At 43.7% G+C, this 17,599-nt stretch overlaps 1 protein-coding gene across 9 annotated transcripts in view; it reads left to right on the top strand.

The window, feature by feature from the left end:
- The window catches only part of Ogdh (oxoglutarate dehydrogenase), a 64,531-nt gene that overhangs the window by 13,619 nt on the left and 33,313 nt on the right, over positions 1 to 17,599 (top strand). For 6 of the 9 annotated variants that reach the window (XM_029484250.1, XM_021177876.2, XM_029484251.1 and 3 more), the window contains exons 3-4: positions 8,323 to 8,514; positions 11,351 to 11,441. In XM_029484250.1, coding sequence (XP_029340110.1) covers positions 8,323 to 8,514; positions 11,351 to 11,441 — 283 coding nt within the window. Of the gene's footprint in view, positions 1 to 8,322; positions 8,515 to 11,350; positions 11,442 to 11,563; positions 11,667 to 17,599 lie in introns of all 9 variants that reach the window. The other 3 variants (XM_029484255.1, XM_021177870.2, XM_021177871.2) reach the window with 1 other exon arrangement.

A 17,599-nucleotide genomic window follows, 5' to 3' on the forward strand; every position in this document is an offset into this window, starting at 1 on the left:
TTTTTTTTTGGTTTTTCGAGACAGGGTTTCTCTGTGTACCCCTGGCTGTCCTGGAACTCACTTTGTAGACCAGGCTGGCCTCGAACTCGGAAATCCGCCTGCCTCTGCCTCCCGAGTGCTGGGATTAAAGGTGTGCGCCACCACGCCCGGCTTACTCTATAGTTTTTTTGTTAGTTTGGTTTTTTATTTTATTTGCCTGCTGTGTAACAATACCTCAGCTTCAAAAGGAGTAGGATTACAGGCATGCTTCCATCAGGTCTCTGGTTTTCACTGGCTTATTGCAATGGGTACCAGTAAGAATGGATCACAGCATACCGTGAGGTTTCCCTCATAAATGGGGTGGTGATGGGCAGTGGTCCTATCCTGACTGGGAAAGGGGCTTCCTGCCTAGGGATTGACTGAGTGGATAGAAGTGTCCCAGGTTCTGCTCTTCCTCTTGAATTCTTTCAAACATTTGTAGTTTGCCTTCTCTGGCTACTCTTGCATTGGTCTGAGACCTGTTCATATAAGGTAGTCACATAGTCACACTGAAAATCATTCCCAGGACATTTTCTGGAAGAACTCAAGAGCCTACAAGTCAGAATAGATTCATAGGTTGGAGGGGGAGGGTGGAAAGCATGAAGCCAACCTTGTCCGCTGTGGCTAGGACATCAGGGCTTGCCCCTCAGAGTAGCACTAGCCATCCTGTAGGTAGGTGACATTCAGTGGACACTGGGTCATTTAAGGAGCATCTACCTGTCTGCCTTTTCATTGGGTCAGAAGGCCAGAAGGAAGCTTTCTTCTGGCTCTCAGTCATTTCCCTGTAGCTTACATTGATAACAGTAAGTGTAATTAGCACTTGAACTTAATAACTGAAGGGTGTATTTGATAGTGCTGGGCTTTATCAAAAATTTATCATTGGTAAGTAGGCCTTTGAGCCTGTTCCACCCATATTCCTAGATTATTGTCACATGTTCTTGGTTAGTTGTTGGCTGGCACCAGTACAGGACTACTAAGTGCTTTTGGTTTTCTATAAATAAGGTAGGAGCTCACATTTCATTTTATTTCAACCATAGTATTAAAATTATTTGCATTTGAAATCTGTCCTAAGTTATCCTGGCAGAAAGGTTATGACCCTAAGCCCACTTAGGGTCGGCAGGAAGATACAAGCCCCTCTTCTGCAGGCTCCCTCCTGTTAGCATTGGGTGGCAAAGGTTATCCAGTGTTCAGTGCTGGCTTCCCACAAGGTAGATAACCATGTGCCCCTAAGTATGGTGTCTCGAGACCTGCTTTCAGCATAGCCTCCTGGTCTGGTTCTTCCAACACCATCTTCCCTTCCCGGTATATCTAGTCAGTGTTCTTCAGCATGGGATCTGTCGCTCTACCTTCAGCTTCCGTAGGTCCCACCTGTTCTACAAGCCTTGGGGCCTGAGTTGGCCTTTAAATGGGTGCCATCTCACCTTAGCATTGTATGCTCTGTGCATTCTGTGAATTCACAGTTACCTTTCTTGTCTCTCGTGAGAGTAAGGAGCTCATTTAGTTTGTCTTCTTGTCCCAAAACCTTAGAGCATGATGTAGATAGTTGGCCTTTAATGTGTGTTTCTTGAATTGAACCAGAAACAGATTTTTAAAAATTGTTTTTACATTTATTTTGAGAGTGGGGGGTAGGTGCCATGGTATGATGTGGAAGTCAGAGGACAGCTCTTGGGAGTTGGTTCTTTGCTTCCACTGTGGGTTCCAGGGGTCAAACTCAGGTTGCCAGGCCTGGCAGCAAGTGCTCTTAACCACAAAACCATACCATTAGCCCCAGAAATGGATTTTTAAAAACCCATGTTTTTGCTAGGCATGGTGATATACACCTTTAATAACAATGTTTGGGAGACAGAGGCAGGCAGATCTCTGAGTTCAAGGCCAGCCTGGGATATAGAGGGAGACCTTATCTCAAAACAACCCCCCCCCAATGCTATACAACTCTTTTAAATGAAAAAAAAAATGTGTATTTTGAACTACTGTAATAGATCAGTTAGTGGAGCAAAGACATGATTTAATCCCCTAACATCCATGTAAAAAAGAGGCTCAGTGGTCAGTGTACACCTGTAGTCTCATCACACCTAGAGGGGAGGTGGAGACAATAGGATCTCTAGGACTTTTTTTTTTTTTTTTCAGTTTTTCTTACTTTATTAAACCATACTGATATTCTTTCAAGGACAAACATACAACCGAGGATGCTACAGCGAGAGAATCTTACTTTTATGAAAGAGACATCACAAAGTGCTCTCTTCAGTGATGCTTCTTATCATTATTCCAGGAATCCAGAAATATTCAGCCACTAAAGCTACCACAAACGCAGCAAATCCCCATTTGAATCCTTTTAATATTACGCTCGTGAAGGTGATGTTGCCTGCAAAGCCACCTATGTGTCTCCAGGCCTCATTGTGAGCCTATGGATCCCTTAGCCCTCGGGCAGCAAGCTTCTTTTTTTTGTTTTGTTTTTTTTTTTTTTNTTTGTTTGTTTGGTTTTTTTTGGTTTTGTTTTTCGAGACAGGGTTTCTCTGTGTAGCCCTGGCTGTCCTGGAACTCACTTTGTAGACCAGGCTGGCCTCGAACTCAGAAATCCGCCTGCCTCTGCCTCCCGGGTGCTGGGATTAAAGGCGTGCGCCACCACGCCCGGCAGCAAGCTTCTTCTTATGGCGTCCCTTCAATTTTCCACTCTTTGTAATCTGCAAGTTCCATTTTACCATGGCCATGTCCGTGTTCATGTCTGTGTCTAGCAGCCATGTCTGACAGCAATCTGACCTTCCCGGGATACTCTCCGGGACTTTCTAACCAGCCAGCCTAGCTGCACTAGTGAGTCAGAGTACAGTTAGAGATCCTGTGTGAAAAAGTTGTTGTAAAGAGCATGTGTGGAAGACGATACCCCTGACTCCCATCTCCACATGCACACACATGACCTATATTTGCATATACATGATCATGTATGCATACATGTACCATACACAAGAAAAAGAAAACAGCTATGTATACTTTCTGAGAATTGCAGAGACTGATGCCCTGAGATAGGCGCCTCCTCTACCTGTGGCCCCTGTCTTGTCCAGAACTAATTTTCCTGACAGCTTCCTATCCCTTGTGTCATTTGTAACCTTGTCCACCTACCATGTGACATTTTAACTTTTTTCTTTCTATAAACACCTTCATCTTTCATGAGATTTGAGTGCTTCGAACTTTGTACGGTTTAGTGCTAATCTAGGTAAGGAGACAGATGTTTTCCTCATTTTATTAATTGCAAAACATGCCAAGTAAGAGATTCAAGAGGCAGATGACCTTAGAACTGGGTGTGGTGGACCTGGGGACAAGAGCACAGGTCAGCATTACTCAGAAGTCTCCACCCCCACCCTTCATCCTTCTGGAGCCAGAGGGCAACTTCATCTCTATCTCAACAAGAAACCACTCCTGCTGGAGGAAGTGTTGGCTTCTGTGCTGTTGAAATCACATTCCCAGGGAAGCAGCTGCTGCTTTCCTTTAACTTCTGCCTGGTGCACGGAGACACTTCTGAAAGTAGACATTGCTGCCCCTTTTAATGTTGACCATGGGCTTTGTTCAGGTGCTAGCAGAGGTAGTGAAGGAGGGAATAACTGGTTCAGAGAAACAGAACTGAAGTGGGTGGCTCATTCAGGCTTTTTCCTCACTCACCAGAAGATTGGAGTTGGGCAGGTTCTTGTTGATGTTGCCACTGTTGCTGCTTTTCTGTGGGTGGCCTTCTATCCTCCAGTTCACACTGAGCAGGGATTTCGGGTAGTGGGGTTGATATTTTTCTTCTGAAGGTTTTTGAACATTTACAAAGGTTTCCTCTTGTGCTGGCCAGACACTAATATCTCAGTGGCAGCATGGGACAAACTAATGATAAATACATAGAATCTGGTTGAGATAGATATAGGAGAAGACCAGCAGAAAACCTTTTTCAAAATAGGCATAAATGCAGGTGTTGACAGTACACCTGTGTGAGGTGAATGACTGAGCATTTCAGGATAATGGAGAGATGCTCAGAGAGGGTCTAGAAGTAGGTGGTCAGTAAGGTCTCCAAAGACTACAAAGAACCCCAAGCCCAGAACTGAGGTATTAACTGACATGGATGTTGGCAACAGGGTGGAAGAGATGAAGGTAGGGCTGGAGAAATGGGAATCATGTCTAAGATGCAGGGTTGCAGGGGCAAGAGAGAAGTGGGAACTTGTGTAAGGCTGCTGGGAAGAAAGTGTGGTCAGCAGGAAGGGATGCTTTTGGCCTTGAACAGGTGCGTGTGTGTTTGGCTATATGTGGCCATTCATGTGGGCCAAATAATGACCTTCCCTTTCTGGTTAAACCATCTAACTTGGTTAAATTTACTCAGTGTATGTAGTATGAGTTTTGCCAAGTAGGTGTAGTCAGCTTGCTGTATACTGAAGCCTTTGGTGATTGCCCACATCAGAAAACCTATTAGTGTGACACCAGTCATGGTGCAAAGGGGATCTTTTTTTGGTTTTTCGAGAGAGGGTTTCTCTGTGTAGCCCTGGCTGTTCTGGAACTCACTCTGTAGACCAGGCTGGCCTCGAACTCAGAAATCCGCCTGCCTCTGCCTCCCAAGTGCTGGGTTTAAAGGTGTGCGCCACCACCGCCCAGCACAAAGGGGATATTTAGGAGCAATCCCAATCCAGTATGGGAGCCACTCTTGTTTGTGCCCGTTTGACTGAGAAAAGAGAGCCAGCAGAACTGCTCTCCCTTCTTTTTTCCTCGATGGAAACTCAAGAGAACTGGTATGAACTTGGTTGTTGGTTTATTTCCCTGACTGGCTCTGTACAAGCAGAATTTCTGTCTATTGTCTTATTGAAAATCACTGGAGTTTTACTAAGCGCAAAAGGTTACAGGGAGCTGGGTGTGATGCCACCGTCACCGCTTTTTACATGTGTGCTTGGAATCTAAGCTCAGGTCTCCATGCTTATGTAGCCAGCACTGAGGCCTGACCTTAGCTTCCCTACCTTATTTTTTGAGACAGGGTCTATTTGACTAAACTGGCTGGCTAGCAGGCCTCAGGGCTGATCTTTACCTCCCCAGCGTACACATTACAGGTGCATACCATCTTACAGGGCTCTTTTATGTGAGGTTCAAACTCAGGTCCTCATGCTTGTGTGTCAGTCAGTGTTGAGCCCATCTTCCTGTCTTAGTCTTCTGAGTAGCCTGCGAAACCAGGCGTGCTGGCACACCATTACAATTCCAGTACTCGAAAGGAATGGAGGCAAGAGGATAAGAAGTGCAAAGTCATCTTCAGCTGTGTAGCAAGTTTAAGACCAGCCTGGGACATATGAGACCTTGTCAGAAAATAAAGGAAGAAAGCATGCTTGGGATTTAGTGTAATGGTAGAGAGTCCACTTAGTATGTGAGAGGCCCTGGGCTTACGCCTCAGCCCTGCGGGGTGCTAGGAAGGTAAAAAGGTGGTTTGCGTTATACTGCTCTTCATGGGCTACTTGCCATCAAGTCAGGGTTGGACTAAGTAAGCCAGTTTCTGTGGCTTGTTAGGAGTGATAGAGCCTTCCTGAGGTTCTGTTGTTGTTAGTTAGTTCATGCAGTGCTGAGATGGGGTAGGGTTAGATTATCTCCTGCCCAGTTTGCGTTGGAGAGGCTTTACTGTAGGCCTTGGTTAGGCCAGGCAGAGCTGTCTAATGATTTCTTAAAATGTGTATTTTGAAGATGGGCCACTAAACCATGTGGTCCATGGTCATCTCTTCTTCTAGAACGAGAATAGACACTCCCCTATGCTGTCATTGATCACCTCTGCTTCTAGCACAAGGATGGACAGTTGAGGTTCCCTGGTCGTCTCTGCTTCTAGAACAAGCGCCTATAGCCAAGGTATGCAGTCTTTATTAATGTCTGCTTCCAGAAGAAGGATGGACAGCCAAAGGATGCTGTCATTGGTCATTTTGCTTCCAAGACGTAGGGGTCTCTGTTGGACCTGCTGGAAAGGTTCCATGAAGTCAGAAGCCCATGGGGATGTCCATCCAGTCCCATGTATAGCCATCTCTTGGTACCTTATGTAGAGCCTGATGGGGTGAGTGGTATGCTAACAGTCCTCTATTCCATTCCCCACCGCCACCTCAATAGAAAGACTGTTCTTTCTCACAGAGAAAGAACCAGAGTGAATTTTGGTAGAAGCCAAATTGATAGAGGAAGGTTGAGCTTTTGTTTTTGAGAAATTGACATCTTGAAATTGGAAACACTTGATAAAATCTTTTGAGAAGAAAGTTGTAACTCTTTCAATGTCAGACAATCAGTTATGTCTGAGTGTTTCTATAGTAGATTTCATGGTAGGTATCTGAAGATACCATCAGACCTCTCTTCTCCAGTCACTTCCCATTAATTAACCAGAAAGGCTATAATTGTTATCAAAAATTTTATTGGAGCTGGGCAGTGGTGGTTCATGCCTTTAATCCCAGCACTTGGGAGGCAGAGGCAGGCAGATTTCTGAGTTCGAGGCCAGCCTGGTCTACAGAGTGAGTTCCAGGACAGCCAGGGCTACACAGAGAAATCCTGTCTCAGAAAACAAAATAAAACAAAACAAACAAACAAACAAAATTTATTATTAGAGTATAGCTTATGTAGTATAAATGTCATTTTAAAGTGCACAGTGTTTTTACCATATTCATAAGGCTATGTAGTCATATTCCCAGTGGGGTTTTTTTGCTTGTTAGATTTTGAGAGAATGTTTTACTGTGGAGCTTTCGCTTACCTAAAACTCACGTTGTACACTAGGGTGGCTTCTAACTCACAGAGATCACCTTGCCTCTGCCTCCAAAGTGTAAGAATTAAAGGTGTACACCACCTGCCTGGCCCAAGTGGTTGTGGTTTTTTGGTTTTGTTTTGTTTTGTTTTAATTGTTTTCTTTTCTTTTTTAAGATTTATTTTTATGTTCATTGGTGTTTGTGTGCATGTACACCTGTGAGGATGCCAGATCCCCTGGAACTGGAGTTACAGACAGTTGTAAGCTGCCATGTGGGTGCTGAGAACAACCCAGGTTCTCTGGAAGAGCAGTCAGCGACTTAACTGCTAAGCTGTCTCTCCAGCCCCCTTAAAAACTGTTTTAATGAATACCAAAGGAATATGTTTTTACTGTAGCATTTCAGAAAACTCTTCATAAGTATTTTAGAATGAGAGACTATCCTGCTCTGTAAGAATTAGACAGGCTTTTGTGTAGTTGCAGAGAGCCTTCTGGTTTATATATCAAGAACTGATAGGTATATTCATAAATCAGATATGTTGGTACCTGGATAGCAACCTGGATAGATTTTGAAAGATCTAAGTCTACAAAAACCAGATGACCAAATGGGGTGAGGGTGGGGGTGGGCAAGAGGATCACTGGCAGATCATTTGCCTAGTATGTTTAGGGTCTGGGGTTTCATTCCTAGCATGATAAAACAATTACTTTATTAAGTTAACTTTACCAATTGCCCCAGGCACAGGCAGAATCCTTTTGATAGACAGGCATGGCCACTCCCTGAGAACACATCTGTCGAGGGGAGGATCTTTGCAGAGACTGCAGGAAGGGGAACACAGAAGTCTTAATTCACCTCTCTTAAATGTCAAGACAATCTAGTCAGTTACTGATGGGAAAGTTTAGATATAGAGTACTCTTATTGCAGAGAACGCAGTGTTTCATCTCCCAGAACTGTGTTGTGGTAGTAACCCCAGCACTGGGAAGACCAAAGCAAAGGGATCTTGAATTCAAAGCCAAATAGTGACTCCCATAGTCAGATCATGCCCTCGAATTCACCATCCCCCTCAAAACACTTTCTTTTAACAATTTTTTTCCTGCATGGAAATAAGTCTTCATCTCTGTCTCTAAACTTACAAGGGGCCAATGAGGTGACTCCGCAGTTAGAGCACTAAGAGGACTTAGTTTGGTTCCCAACGTCAACATTGGGCAACTAATAAACTACCTGGCACTGCATTTCTAGGGCATCCAATACCTTTTCCTGGCTTCCTCAGGAACACACATGGTGTACATACAGATAAGCAAGCATGCACATATGTACAGAAATAAAAATAAGTAAAAATTTAAATATATATAAAATATGTATTAGATACAATATATAAAATATATGTAAATTTCTATATCTAAATATTTTAAAGTTTGTATCTTTTGTGAGGTGGGTTAAGTAATAATATATAATTTACAATACAAAATGCAGATTAGATTATTGAAATCTAAAGAAAATAAAAATAGGAATATGAGGAAATGGCAATGTTGCCTTCTTGCAGAGGACAATTGTATATGACATTTAAGGGAGAGTCAGGTAACTCTGCTTTTTTTGTCTTTAGTCATGGGACATTTTTTTCCGAAACACCAATGCTGGAGCCCCACCAGGCACTGCCTACCAGAGCCCCCTTTCCCTGAGTCGAAGCTCCCTGGCTACCATGGCCCATGCACAGTCCCTGGTGGAAGCACAACCTAACGTGGACAAACTCGTGGAGGACCACTTGGCGGTGCAATCTCTCATCAGGGCATATCAGGTGAGCAGGGGCTGGCTGCAGCGTCGTCAGATATGGTATTCCCTGGGCCTCTCTGGGGGTGCGTTGTTTTACTTCTCTTCCAAATGCCAGCGGTTTCCTTTTTACTTTGATTTAGTGAGGCTAAATCAAGTACAAGAAAAAAGAAGCAAGACATCTAGCTGAGCAAATAAATCTCTCACTTTAATGTTCTGTCTCAGAATAGCTCAAGGCAAGTTAGGATGTGGGTGTAGAAGGGAGGTTCACAGCTGATGAGCGGAGCAGGGCTATGGATGGATTGATATCTGTATACTGTTTGAAAGTAAATCCATACAGTTTAGAGACAGAAGCCAGGGTAGAGAAGAACTCAGTCTGTAAAATGTGGGTGAAATAAGGAGGCCATACCTAAATTCTGCCAGTAAGCAGCCAGCCTCACACATATGGCCAGCAGGACTGACTGGGCTTTTCCCTGTTCTTCCTCTATCCAAACACAGTAAGTGAAGGCCTTCCTCCATGCCCACCTCTGTAGGGAAGGCAGAATTTAGAGCTTAGAACGGATATGAGAGGGGAAAGTACCGAAAAACAAGCCAGGTAGCTTTTCTCAGGAAGTGCCATGGAAGTGAGTCCAGGCCCCACGGCCTACTCAAGAATGGACGCAGCAGAAGCCGCAGCCTGGGACCTTGCCTTGAGCTCTTGCTTCTGCCTCATGCTTCAGTTTCCTGTGGTGGCTGCTCAGAAACATCCTGGGTCCTCAGTCTTCTTTCTACCGTGTTCTTCTTTGAGGACTCTTCTTGGGACATGTGTGTGCTCACATGAGATGGAGAAATACAGAATGCTATAAATGCTATAGTCCTGACTGTATCCTTCATACAGTTGGCTACAGCAACATTTTTAATCTAGTTTTCCAGTGACTTCTCAGCACTTGCTGTTCTCAAGTTGCTAGCAAGAACTTATGACAGAGTATCTAAACTTAAAAAACAAACAACAACAAAACCACCTAAAGGAATTTTTCTGAGCATGGTGACACACACCTTTACTCCCAGCACTTAAAAGCCAGAGGCAGGTGTAGCTCTGAGTTTGAAGTCAGCCTGCTCTACAGAGTTAGTTCTAGGCCAACCAGGACTAAATAGTAGACCCTGTCTCAAATATAATTACATTTTTACAAAATTGAAAAATGGGTGGTTATTTCCCCACTCTACCCTTCTGTTGTAGTAAATATTTAATCCCAATTACATTTTTTAAAAATTGAAAAATGGGTGGTATTTCCCCCTCTACCCTGCTGTTGTAGTTAATATTTAATCCCAATTTGGGGTTTCTGTCCTGCCTTTGATCATTAAGTTCCCAGAAAAAAAGACATAAAACCTCTACATTTACACTAACCCTTTAAAGCACTAGAGCTGGGCAGATATCTACCCTCTAAGCTTTTAGTATCTTCCTCCCTATCAATAACCCCGAGTTACAATTTGCCCTGTTCTGCCTGGGCCACCCTTACTCATGGCCATGTTTTCATCATTCACTTACCCCATGTAGTCTTCTCCTCTCTCTACCTTCTCTCTCTTCATGGTCCCTGCCTCTGAACCAAAACTCTCCCTATCTCTCTCCTGCCCAGCTATTGGCTGTTGGCATCTTTATTCACCCATCAGGGATAACTTTGGGCAAAGCTACATAGCATCCATTGGTCTAAGTAAGAATATCCTCATCTCTGAGGCACCCAGGGCCAGTATTTGGCATTACAGTACACAGCAACAGACCAAACCTCATCGTAAATTAAAGAGCAAGGTTTGTACAACAAGGCTGGTAAACATGAGAATTTACTTGAGAATTCTTTGGGTACAGAATTCAATATTATAATACATAGCAACAGAACAAGCCTCAATGCCCAGTCCATTTCTGTTTTGATGGTGCTGGAGGTTCTATACAGCACATAGATACACACATGTGGTTTGCAGGAGCTCTGTCACTGAGCTATATACCCCATCCTCTTATTTGATTTTTAATTTTGTATGATTTTATGTATCTGGGTATTTTGCCTACCTATATATGTGCACCACATGTGTGCCTGGTGTCCATAGAGACCAGAAGAGAGCATTGGGTCCTCTGGACCTAGAGGTGGTTGTCTGTCCCTGTGTAGGTGCTGGGAATGGAACCTGAGTCATTTGGAAACTCTTTAGTGCTGAACAACCTCTCTGGGCCCATCGTCTGTGTTTTTAAATAGTTCAGATCAAGTGCTTTTTAATCCATGTAGTGGTCTTTTGGGCCATAACCCTTGCTCCTCCACACATATAAACAAACAGACAGATGATGATGATGATGATGGAGGCAAACCTTCTCGTAATAAGATGGTACCATGTTTATCCCTTACCCGTCACAGTCTGAGCTTCCATTTCCCTCCTCAGGGAAATGATTGTCTCCACACTGGAGTAACAATTCTCCCAGCGTATCTCATTTCTGTTGATCTAAAGAAACTGCAAGGATCCCAGGATCACTTTTCAAACATCCAAGTTTATTATTATAACTTGATAAACTTGTCCATTTTTTTTTTATCCTCATAAAAGAGCAGTGTATGGACTGCTGTTTGCGAGGTCTGGAGTTCAATTCTCAGCAACCACATGGTGGCTCACAACCATCTGTAATGGGGATCCGATGCCCTCTTCTGGTGTGTCTGAAGACAGCTACAGTGTACTCACATACATAAAATAAATTTTAAAAAAATAAAGAAAAAGAAAAGAACTTAGTTCTATCGTATGGGTTCATTGAGCTATGTTCCTTTCTAAGAAAGATTTGTATGAATTATAAGTCTTTTACCCTTCCCCACAGCTCACTGGATCTGCTTAATGACTTGCTTGTGTTATTATTCCAGGTCAGGGGTCACCACATTGCAAAACTTGATCCTCTCGGAATTAGTTGTGTAAATTTTGATGATGCTCCGGTAACTGTTTCTTCAAACGTGGGTGAGAATTAATATGTAAATGCTAATTTTAATGTAATTTTACTTTTTTTTTGCCCCTTCCCTCTTTTTTTTCTCCTGTCCTTTTGTGTGTGTCCTTCCCTCTCATCGTTGGCCCACTCATAGATACGAGGGCACCATGTAGCACAGCTGGACCCCCTGGGGATTTTGGATGCTGATCTGGACTCCTCCGTGCCCGCTGACATTATCTCATCCACAGACAAACTTGGTGAGGGTCTGCGAGCAGTCAGCTGCGCTGCTTGAGCGCCTCTCGCTGTGCACAGCCTGTGCTAGCCAGGACATCCAGACAGCAGGGAAAGACTCTGAAGTTTCCTTCGTTCTGATCACTTGAAATTCAGCAGTCAGATAGTCTTAGTGTACTTTAAGGATATTATTTATCTCAAGTTTCAGCCAGGTTGTTTTAAGTCTCAATCTGGAAAAAAATTTTCAAAGGAAGGGTCTTTGGCACCAAGAAAACCTGGCTAACTGCTTTAGATATTAGCTCTTCTGACGCTAGCTTTTCATATCCTGCACAACAGTGCCTGTGGTAAGGCCACGAGCCCTGCAAGGCTGCTGTTGTCATGGCTGTCCCATTCTGGAGTATGCTGGGCCTGGTTGGGCTAGAGAGTGTTTATATTCCCAAAGAACAAGTTCCAGAGCAAGGCGTGTTATTCAGGGTTCCTGATTTATAAATGCTGGTGATCATACTGAGGAAACTTTGGGAGGCGTTCCCTACAGCGTCAGGAGACCAGGGCCTTTGGGAGGTGCATGTGTGGAGAATTGGGGTTTTGTCACTGTTGCTGGGAGATATGCCAGCCTGTACCTGGTCCTCCTTGTGAGGTGAATCAGCATTGCAGTGCTCACTGAAGCTGCTTCCAGAGTTAATTTGCTTATGTCACCATGCTGCTAACCTGTACTAAAGAAATGATGGTGTGACTAATTACGAAATGACCGACGTGTTCACAGTAGGCACCTTGCATGCTAATGAGTCGATGATCACCAACTTGCTAATACTCTTGGGGAGAAGGTGAAATTAGTGTCCTTGAAGTCACTTTGAGGGACAGTCTCTGGGGCTTGGCACATGCCCTGTGGTGCTACAGGCGTTGGTGAGTTGTAACCAAGGATTTGGATATTAATTAGCTACAGTTAGTGAACATGATTGACATTGGAATTGATGTTGACAGTTTATAAATTGTTCTTTAGTTTTCAAGAACACTCACGGATATTACAAGATTTCCTCAATATTGTATATCCTTTTAGCAGACTTACCAAATACGTAGAAAAACAAACCTTTTCTTTTTCTTGGTAATCCACACAAAAAATTTGTGATCTCAAAAGATATAAGGTGGTATTGGGCCAGTCACGCCAGTCACTCATTGGCTAAGAACGCTTGTTGTGCAAGCACGAGGACTTAAGCCCAAGCCCTATGTAAAGCCACATGCAAGGCCACATGAACATGTGATGCCAGCATTGTAGACAGTGGAGACAGGAGGATTACTGGGGTTTTGTTGTTGTTAGCCTAGCTCCAGGTTAAGTGAAAGACCCCATCTCGAGGCAATAAGACAGAGATACCCAGTGACTTACTCTGCACACGTGTATGCGCGTGCACATTGAGGGAACGAGGGTGTGGAGACTTCTCTCCACCAGCAAATCAGCAGTCAGAACTAGGTGAGTTTCCTCTCATTTAATTCAGTTTTGATAAACTGTTCCATGAAAAGAATTTGTTTATGTTGAACTCCAAAAGAGAAAGTCTGGAAAAAGATTAGTTTTTAATATCCATGTTGGATAAGAGGAATTCCAGCTTCAATGGCCCGTGTTAGGGAAGGAATTATGAGCCAGGAACCAGGGACAAGAACCACCTTCTTGAGGCTAGCTGGATGGTGCAGCCAGGGCTTGGTGCCAAGACTGATGGCCTGCGTTTGCTCTCAGGAGCCCACATGGTGGAAAAAGCACTACTCCAGCAACTTAGCCCTCCACACTTACAGTGTGGTATGTGCATGCAGACAGACAGACAGACAAGTAAATGTAAAGACAATCTAACGTCTGTCTACCTGGAGTTGGAATCAGATTCAAGAAGGGAGCTTACTTCCCTAGTCTGTGTCCTTCCAAGTGCTGGCATTAAAGGTTTGTGTCACCTCACCATACTCTGGATGTTCACAAGTTTACAGAGCCCAGTAAAACACTTGCGTATATTTATTACCTTATAAAGGCTATTTTAAGAATGTAAATAATCAGCCAGGCGTGGTGGCGCACGCCTTTAATCCCAGCACTCAGGAGGCAGAGGCAGGTGGATTTCTGAGTTAGAGGACAGCCAGGACTATACAGAGAAACCCTGTCTCGTAAAACCAAAAAAAAAAAAAGAGAAAAAAAGGTAAATAATGAGTTAGGTGAAGAGAAGCTGAGGGCAAGTCTGGAAGGGTCTCAGCTATCCTGTAGCATGGATTTGGAGGGCACCACTGTCTTGGCATGTAAACAAGGTCTTACTCAGCTGTCACATGGCTCACAGTACATAGCCTGCTACAGTACACTATCCTGGTGGGCTTCTGTGGAGATTTTATTGCACAGGTGTGATCAAAATAAGAACTGGCACGCTAAAATGCAGTTGGATACCAGGAACTTAATACTTAGCATTTTCTTGGCATTCCTTCCTCTCAGGCCTAAGGCAGGAACCTTCTGAAATGAGGCCTGAACTGAATCAGAGGGTAGATCAAGGAACTTATGCTCAATTGTGATAGGGAAACTGGGAAAGGGAAAGCTACCTTGAGAAAGAGGAAATCTAGGATCTGTGGCCTAACTTGGGGAGAAAGGTGTAAGGCAGGAGCCATGAACAAAAACATGGCTATAAAATACCACGGGAGGAAAGGAGAAGAACTCCTCTGAATCTGACCAAATAGGGCTAAATTCTGGATGTACACTTGGGTGTGAGTTCAATCTTGCTCTGGGATTCAGTGATGCAAGATTTTGTGCTTATAAGACATGGTTCTTAGGTGGTGTTAGTGCCTTCTCCCTCGGTGTTGTCTTCCACTACATGGGAATCCCAAGACACTTCATTTTCCTGTTTGTATCACATCAGTTCAGAGAATACTCTGAAGCCTGCTAGACCTGTAGGGTCCCCTCCATGTGCCTGGTTCAGAGTGAGCCACTGGCTGTGAACACTTACCCCACTGTGAACAGAAACCTTCTAGGAACCTCCTCTATCAGTCAGGCTAGAGACCACAAAATTCTCGTTTTCCATTTATGATGAAAAAAAATGTGTACTAGAGAGAAGCAGAGGAAAAAACCTGGCCCTTCTCTGTACTACTGGAACCTGCCTTAAAGGGTACCTCTCTATCTGCACATTAGAATAATTGGGGGCCTTTAAGCTACCTTTCCCCCCTTGAGACTTGTAGGTCAAGGTGAGCTTAGCAGTCTTTGAAGAGTTAAAATCTTAAGGCTTTCCTCTCGGAGTCTCTATTCCATAAGTCTGCCCTACCCCACCCCACCCCACCCCCTTCCTGGGGCCTTGCTTCATATCCACTTTGGATGATGTCCTCAGTGTTTTTGTGCTTCTGTGAGGATCATAGTTGAAGACTTTATAAATCTTAAAAGCTCAAGTACATAAAAATGGCTCAGAACTCTCTGAAACCCTCTGGCAACTCCCTGTGACCAAGAGCATGTGGATGAGCTGAGAGTCTGGGGTGAGAAAAGCACATTTGATGTGTGCTTTGTTTTTAAGATGAGGTCTCATGTTCCCAAGCTGGAATAGAACTTGCTCTGTAGCCCAGGTTGGCATCAAACTCCTGAGTTTTCCTGTTTCTATCTCCCAAGTTCTGGGATTACAAAGATGTGCCACCTGACCCTGTAAATTTTATTTATTTTAATAAGAAAAAATATAAACCTCTAAGTAGATCTTACACTCTGTGTGTGTGTGTGTGTGTGTGTGTGTGTGTGTGTGTGTGTCTCCCGGCCTGGCCTGAAATGTAAGGTTTTCCAAGTGTTGGTTAATGCCGCCCTCTGCTACCATGGTTACCTTCCTCCTAAATCCCCTCCCATCAAACTCAGGGCCTCTGGTAAGCAGGGCAAGTACTCTACCATTTAGCTACATCCCATCTCTGATACTCTGAATTTCAAATAATGTGACATAAAGATATTTACAAGTTAAAAAGGTGTCACTTGTTAGATGTTTGAAACTGTAGAAAAAGTAGTTTGAACAACCACCTTTGATGTACACACAGGTCTGATATAAGTTTAGACAACACACAAATCCTAGCATCTCGTTTTTATTGTAATACAAGCTTTATAATCCCTGACTGGATAACTTAAGCTAGATGCTGAAGTCTCCTCATCTTTAAGGCAGATGTAATGATGTCACCTAAGATTAAGATTCAGCTGTGCACAGAGGAACATACCTATATTGTCAGGTCTCTGTGTAAGCAAGCCAGCATGATCTGTCTGTCTCGAGAATTCTGGGCTTTTATTTGTGAGCCGGCACAGCTGGTATCTCTCTCCTTCCTGTCTGTCTCCATGCCTTCCACTTCCCCCACCTCCCCGACCCCTCACCTAGGCTGGGCTCAGAGGACCCACTGCCTCATCCTCTTCAATAACTAGGACTACAGGCTTTTCATTAAAAATGTAAGGGCTGGTGAGATGGCTCAGTGGGCAAGAGCACCCGACTGCTCTTCCGAAGGTCCAGAGTTCACATCCCAGCAACCACATGGTGGCTCACAACTATCCGTTATGAGATCTGGTGCCCTCTTCTGGTGTGTCTGAAGACAGCTACAGTGTACTTACATGTAATAATAAATAAATAAATAAATCTTTTTTTAAAAAATGTAAATAATTTTAGTTCTGGGTTATAGTCCATGATTCTATTCATGATGTCTGGACTAGGGATACATTTTTCCTGTGTGCAAGGTTGTGTCCCCTTGAGGACACATTTCCTGTCCTCCACAGCCATGGTTTGCTCTTGCTTTCTGCTGTAGTGCAGGTAAGGCATCCCACAGTCTCCTGGCAGGAGGACACTTGAGGCTTTTCCAAGATTACCGTAAAGAAGGCTCATAGGTTTAGGTACCAAGGTAGAAATGAGTGTGTTACAAAATGACAGAGTTGAGATGAGTGGCTAGGTCTAGACAGTGAGTTCCATCATTGTCCTCCTCTGAGATACATGACTTAATTAGGAACCAGTCATCCTGCAGTGCTAACTGCAGTGTGGCACTTGTCGTTTCAGGCTTTGCATCCTGTGCTTGTCATTTCCTTCTTGCTCAGTTTGGCATGGAGAAGGGAGGGTTGACATCTTGTTTTCTGACCAAGCCTGCTCAGTCAGTCAAAGGGTTCTCCAGGGCAGGAGTGAGGATTACAAAGAAAATGACAGTTAGACAGCATTGTAACAAGACCCAAGGCAGTCCTGACACTGAAGGCAGGTTTAATTTTTCCCAATCCATGTTTATGCCATTTTAATTACATGCAGTACAGTGAGGAACTAGCAAGGCAGTAAGCAAAGTCCCGTGATTACTCCTGTGAACAGTTGTTTCCAAGGCTTGTCAGAATGACCAAAATACCTGAGCCCACTTCCTTGTCCAAGCCCAAAATCTTGCTTGAAGCCTACTTCTTAATACTATGATTAAAATTCCTGCCTGAGCCTACTTCCCTTTCTAGCCTAAAGTTAGATTCCTACTCCAACTTACTTCCTCGTAGTGGCCCTATGTCAGATTCTTGCCTAAAGCCCATTTTGTTGTCCTTGGCCAAAGTCAGATTCCTGCCAAGTGGCCCTCCTAAAGGTTCTCCACAGCACTCATCTTTTGTCCTCAATTTTCCCTTTCAAGTATTGTACCCGAACTAAATTCCTTCTTAAAATTGCCATCATCAGTGACTTCTGTTATGTATTTCATGGGAACTTCTCACACAGACATAATGACTATTTTCCTAATCTGAGACTTAAATATAATTAAAGAATTCAGATTAGCATTTTGTAAACATATAAGGACAATATGAAAATTCTCAAACATACTATACCTTTAGTGTTTGTACATTCTTTTTGGTTTGGTTTGGTTTGGTTTTGGTTTTTCAAGACAGGGTTTCTCTGTGTAGCCCTGGCTGTCCTGGAACTCACTTTGTAGACCAGGCTGGCCTCGAACTCATAAATCCACCTGCCTCTACCTCCCGAGTGCTGGGATTAAAGGCATG

The sequence above is a fragment of the Mus caroli genome, chromosome 11 (genome assembly GCF_900094665.2).
Source record: "Mus caroli chromosome 11, CAROLI_EIJ_v1.1, whole genome shotgun sequence".
NCBI classification, from domain to species: Eukaryota; Metazoa; Chordata; class Mammalia; order Rodentia; family Muridae; genus Mus; species Mus caroli.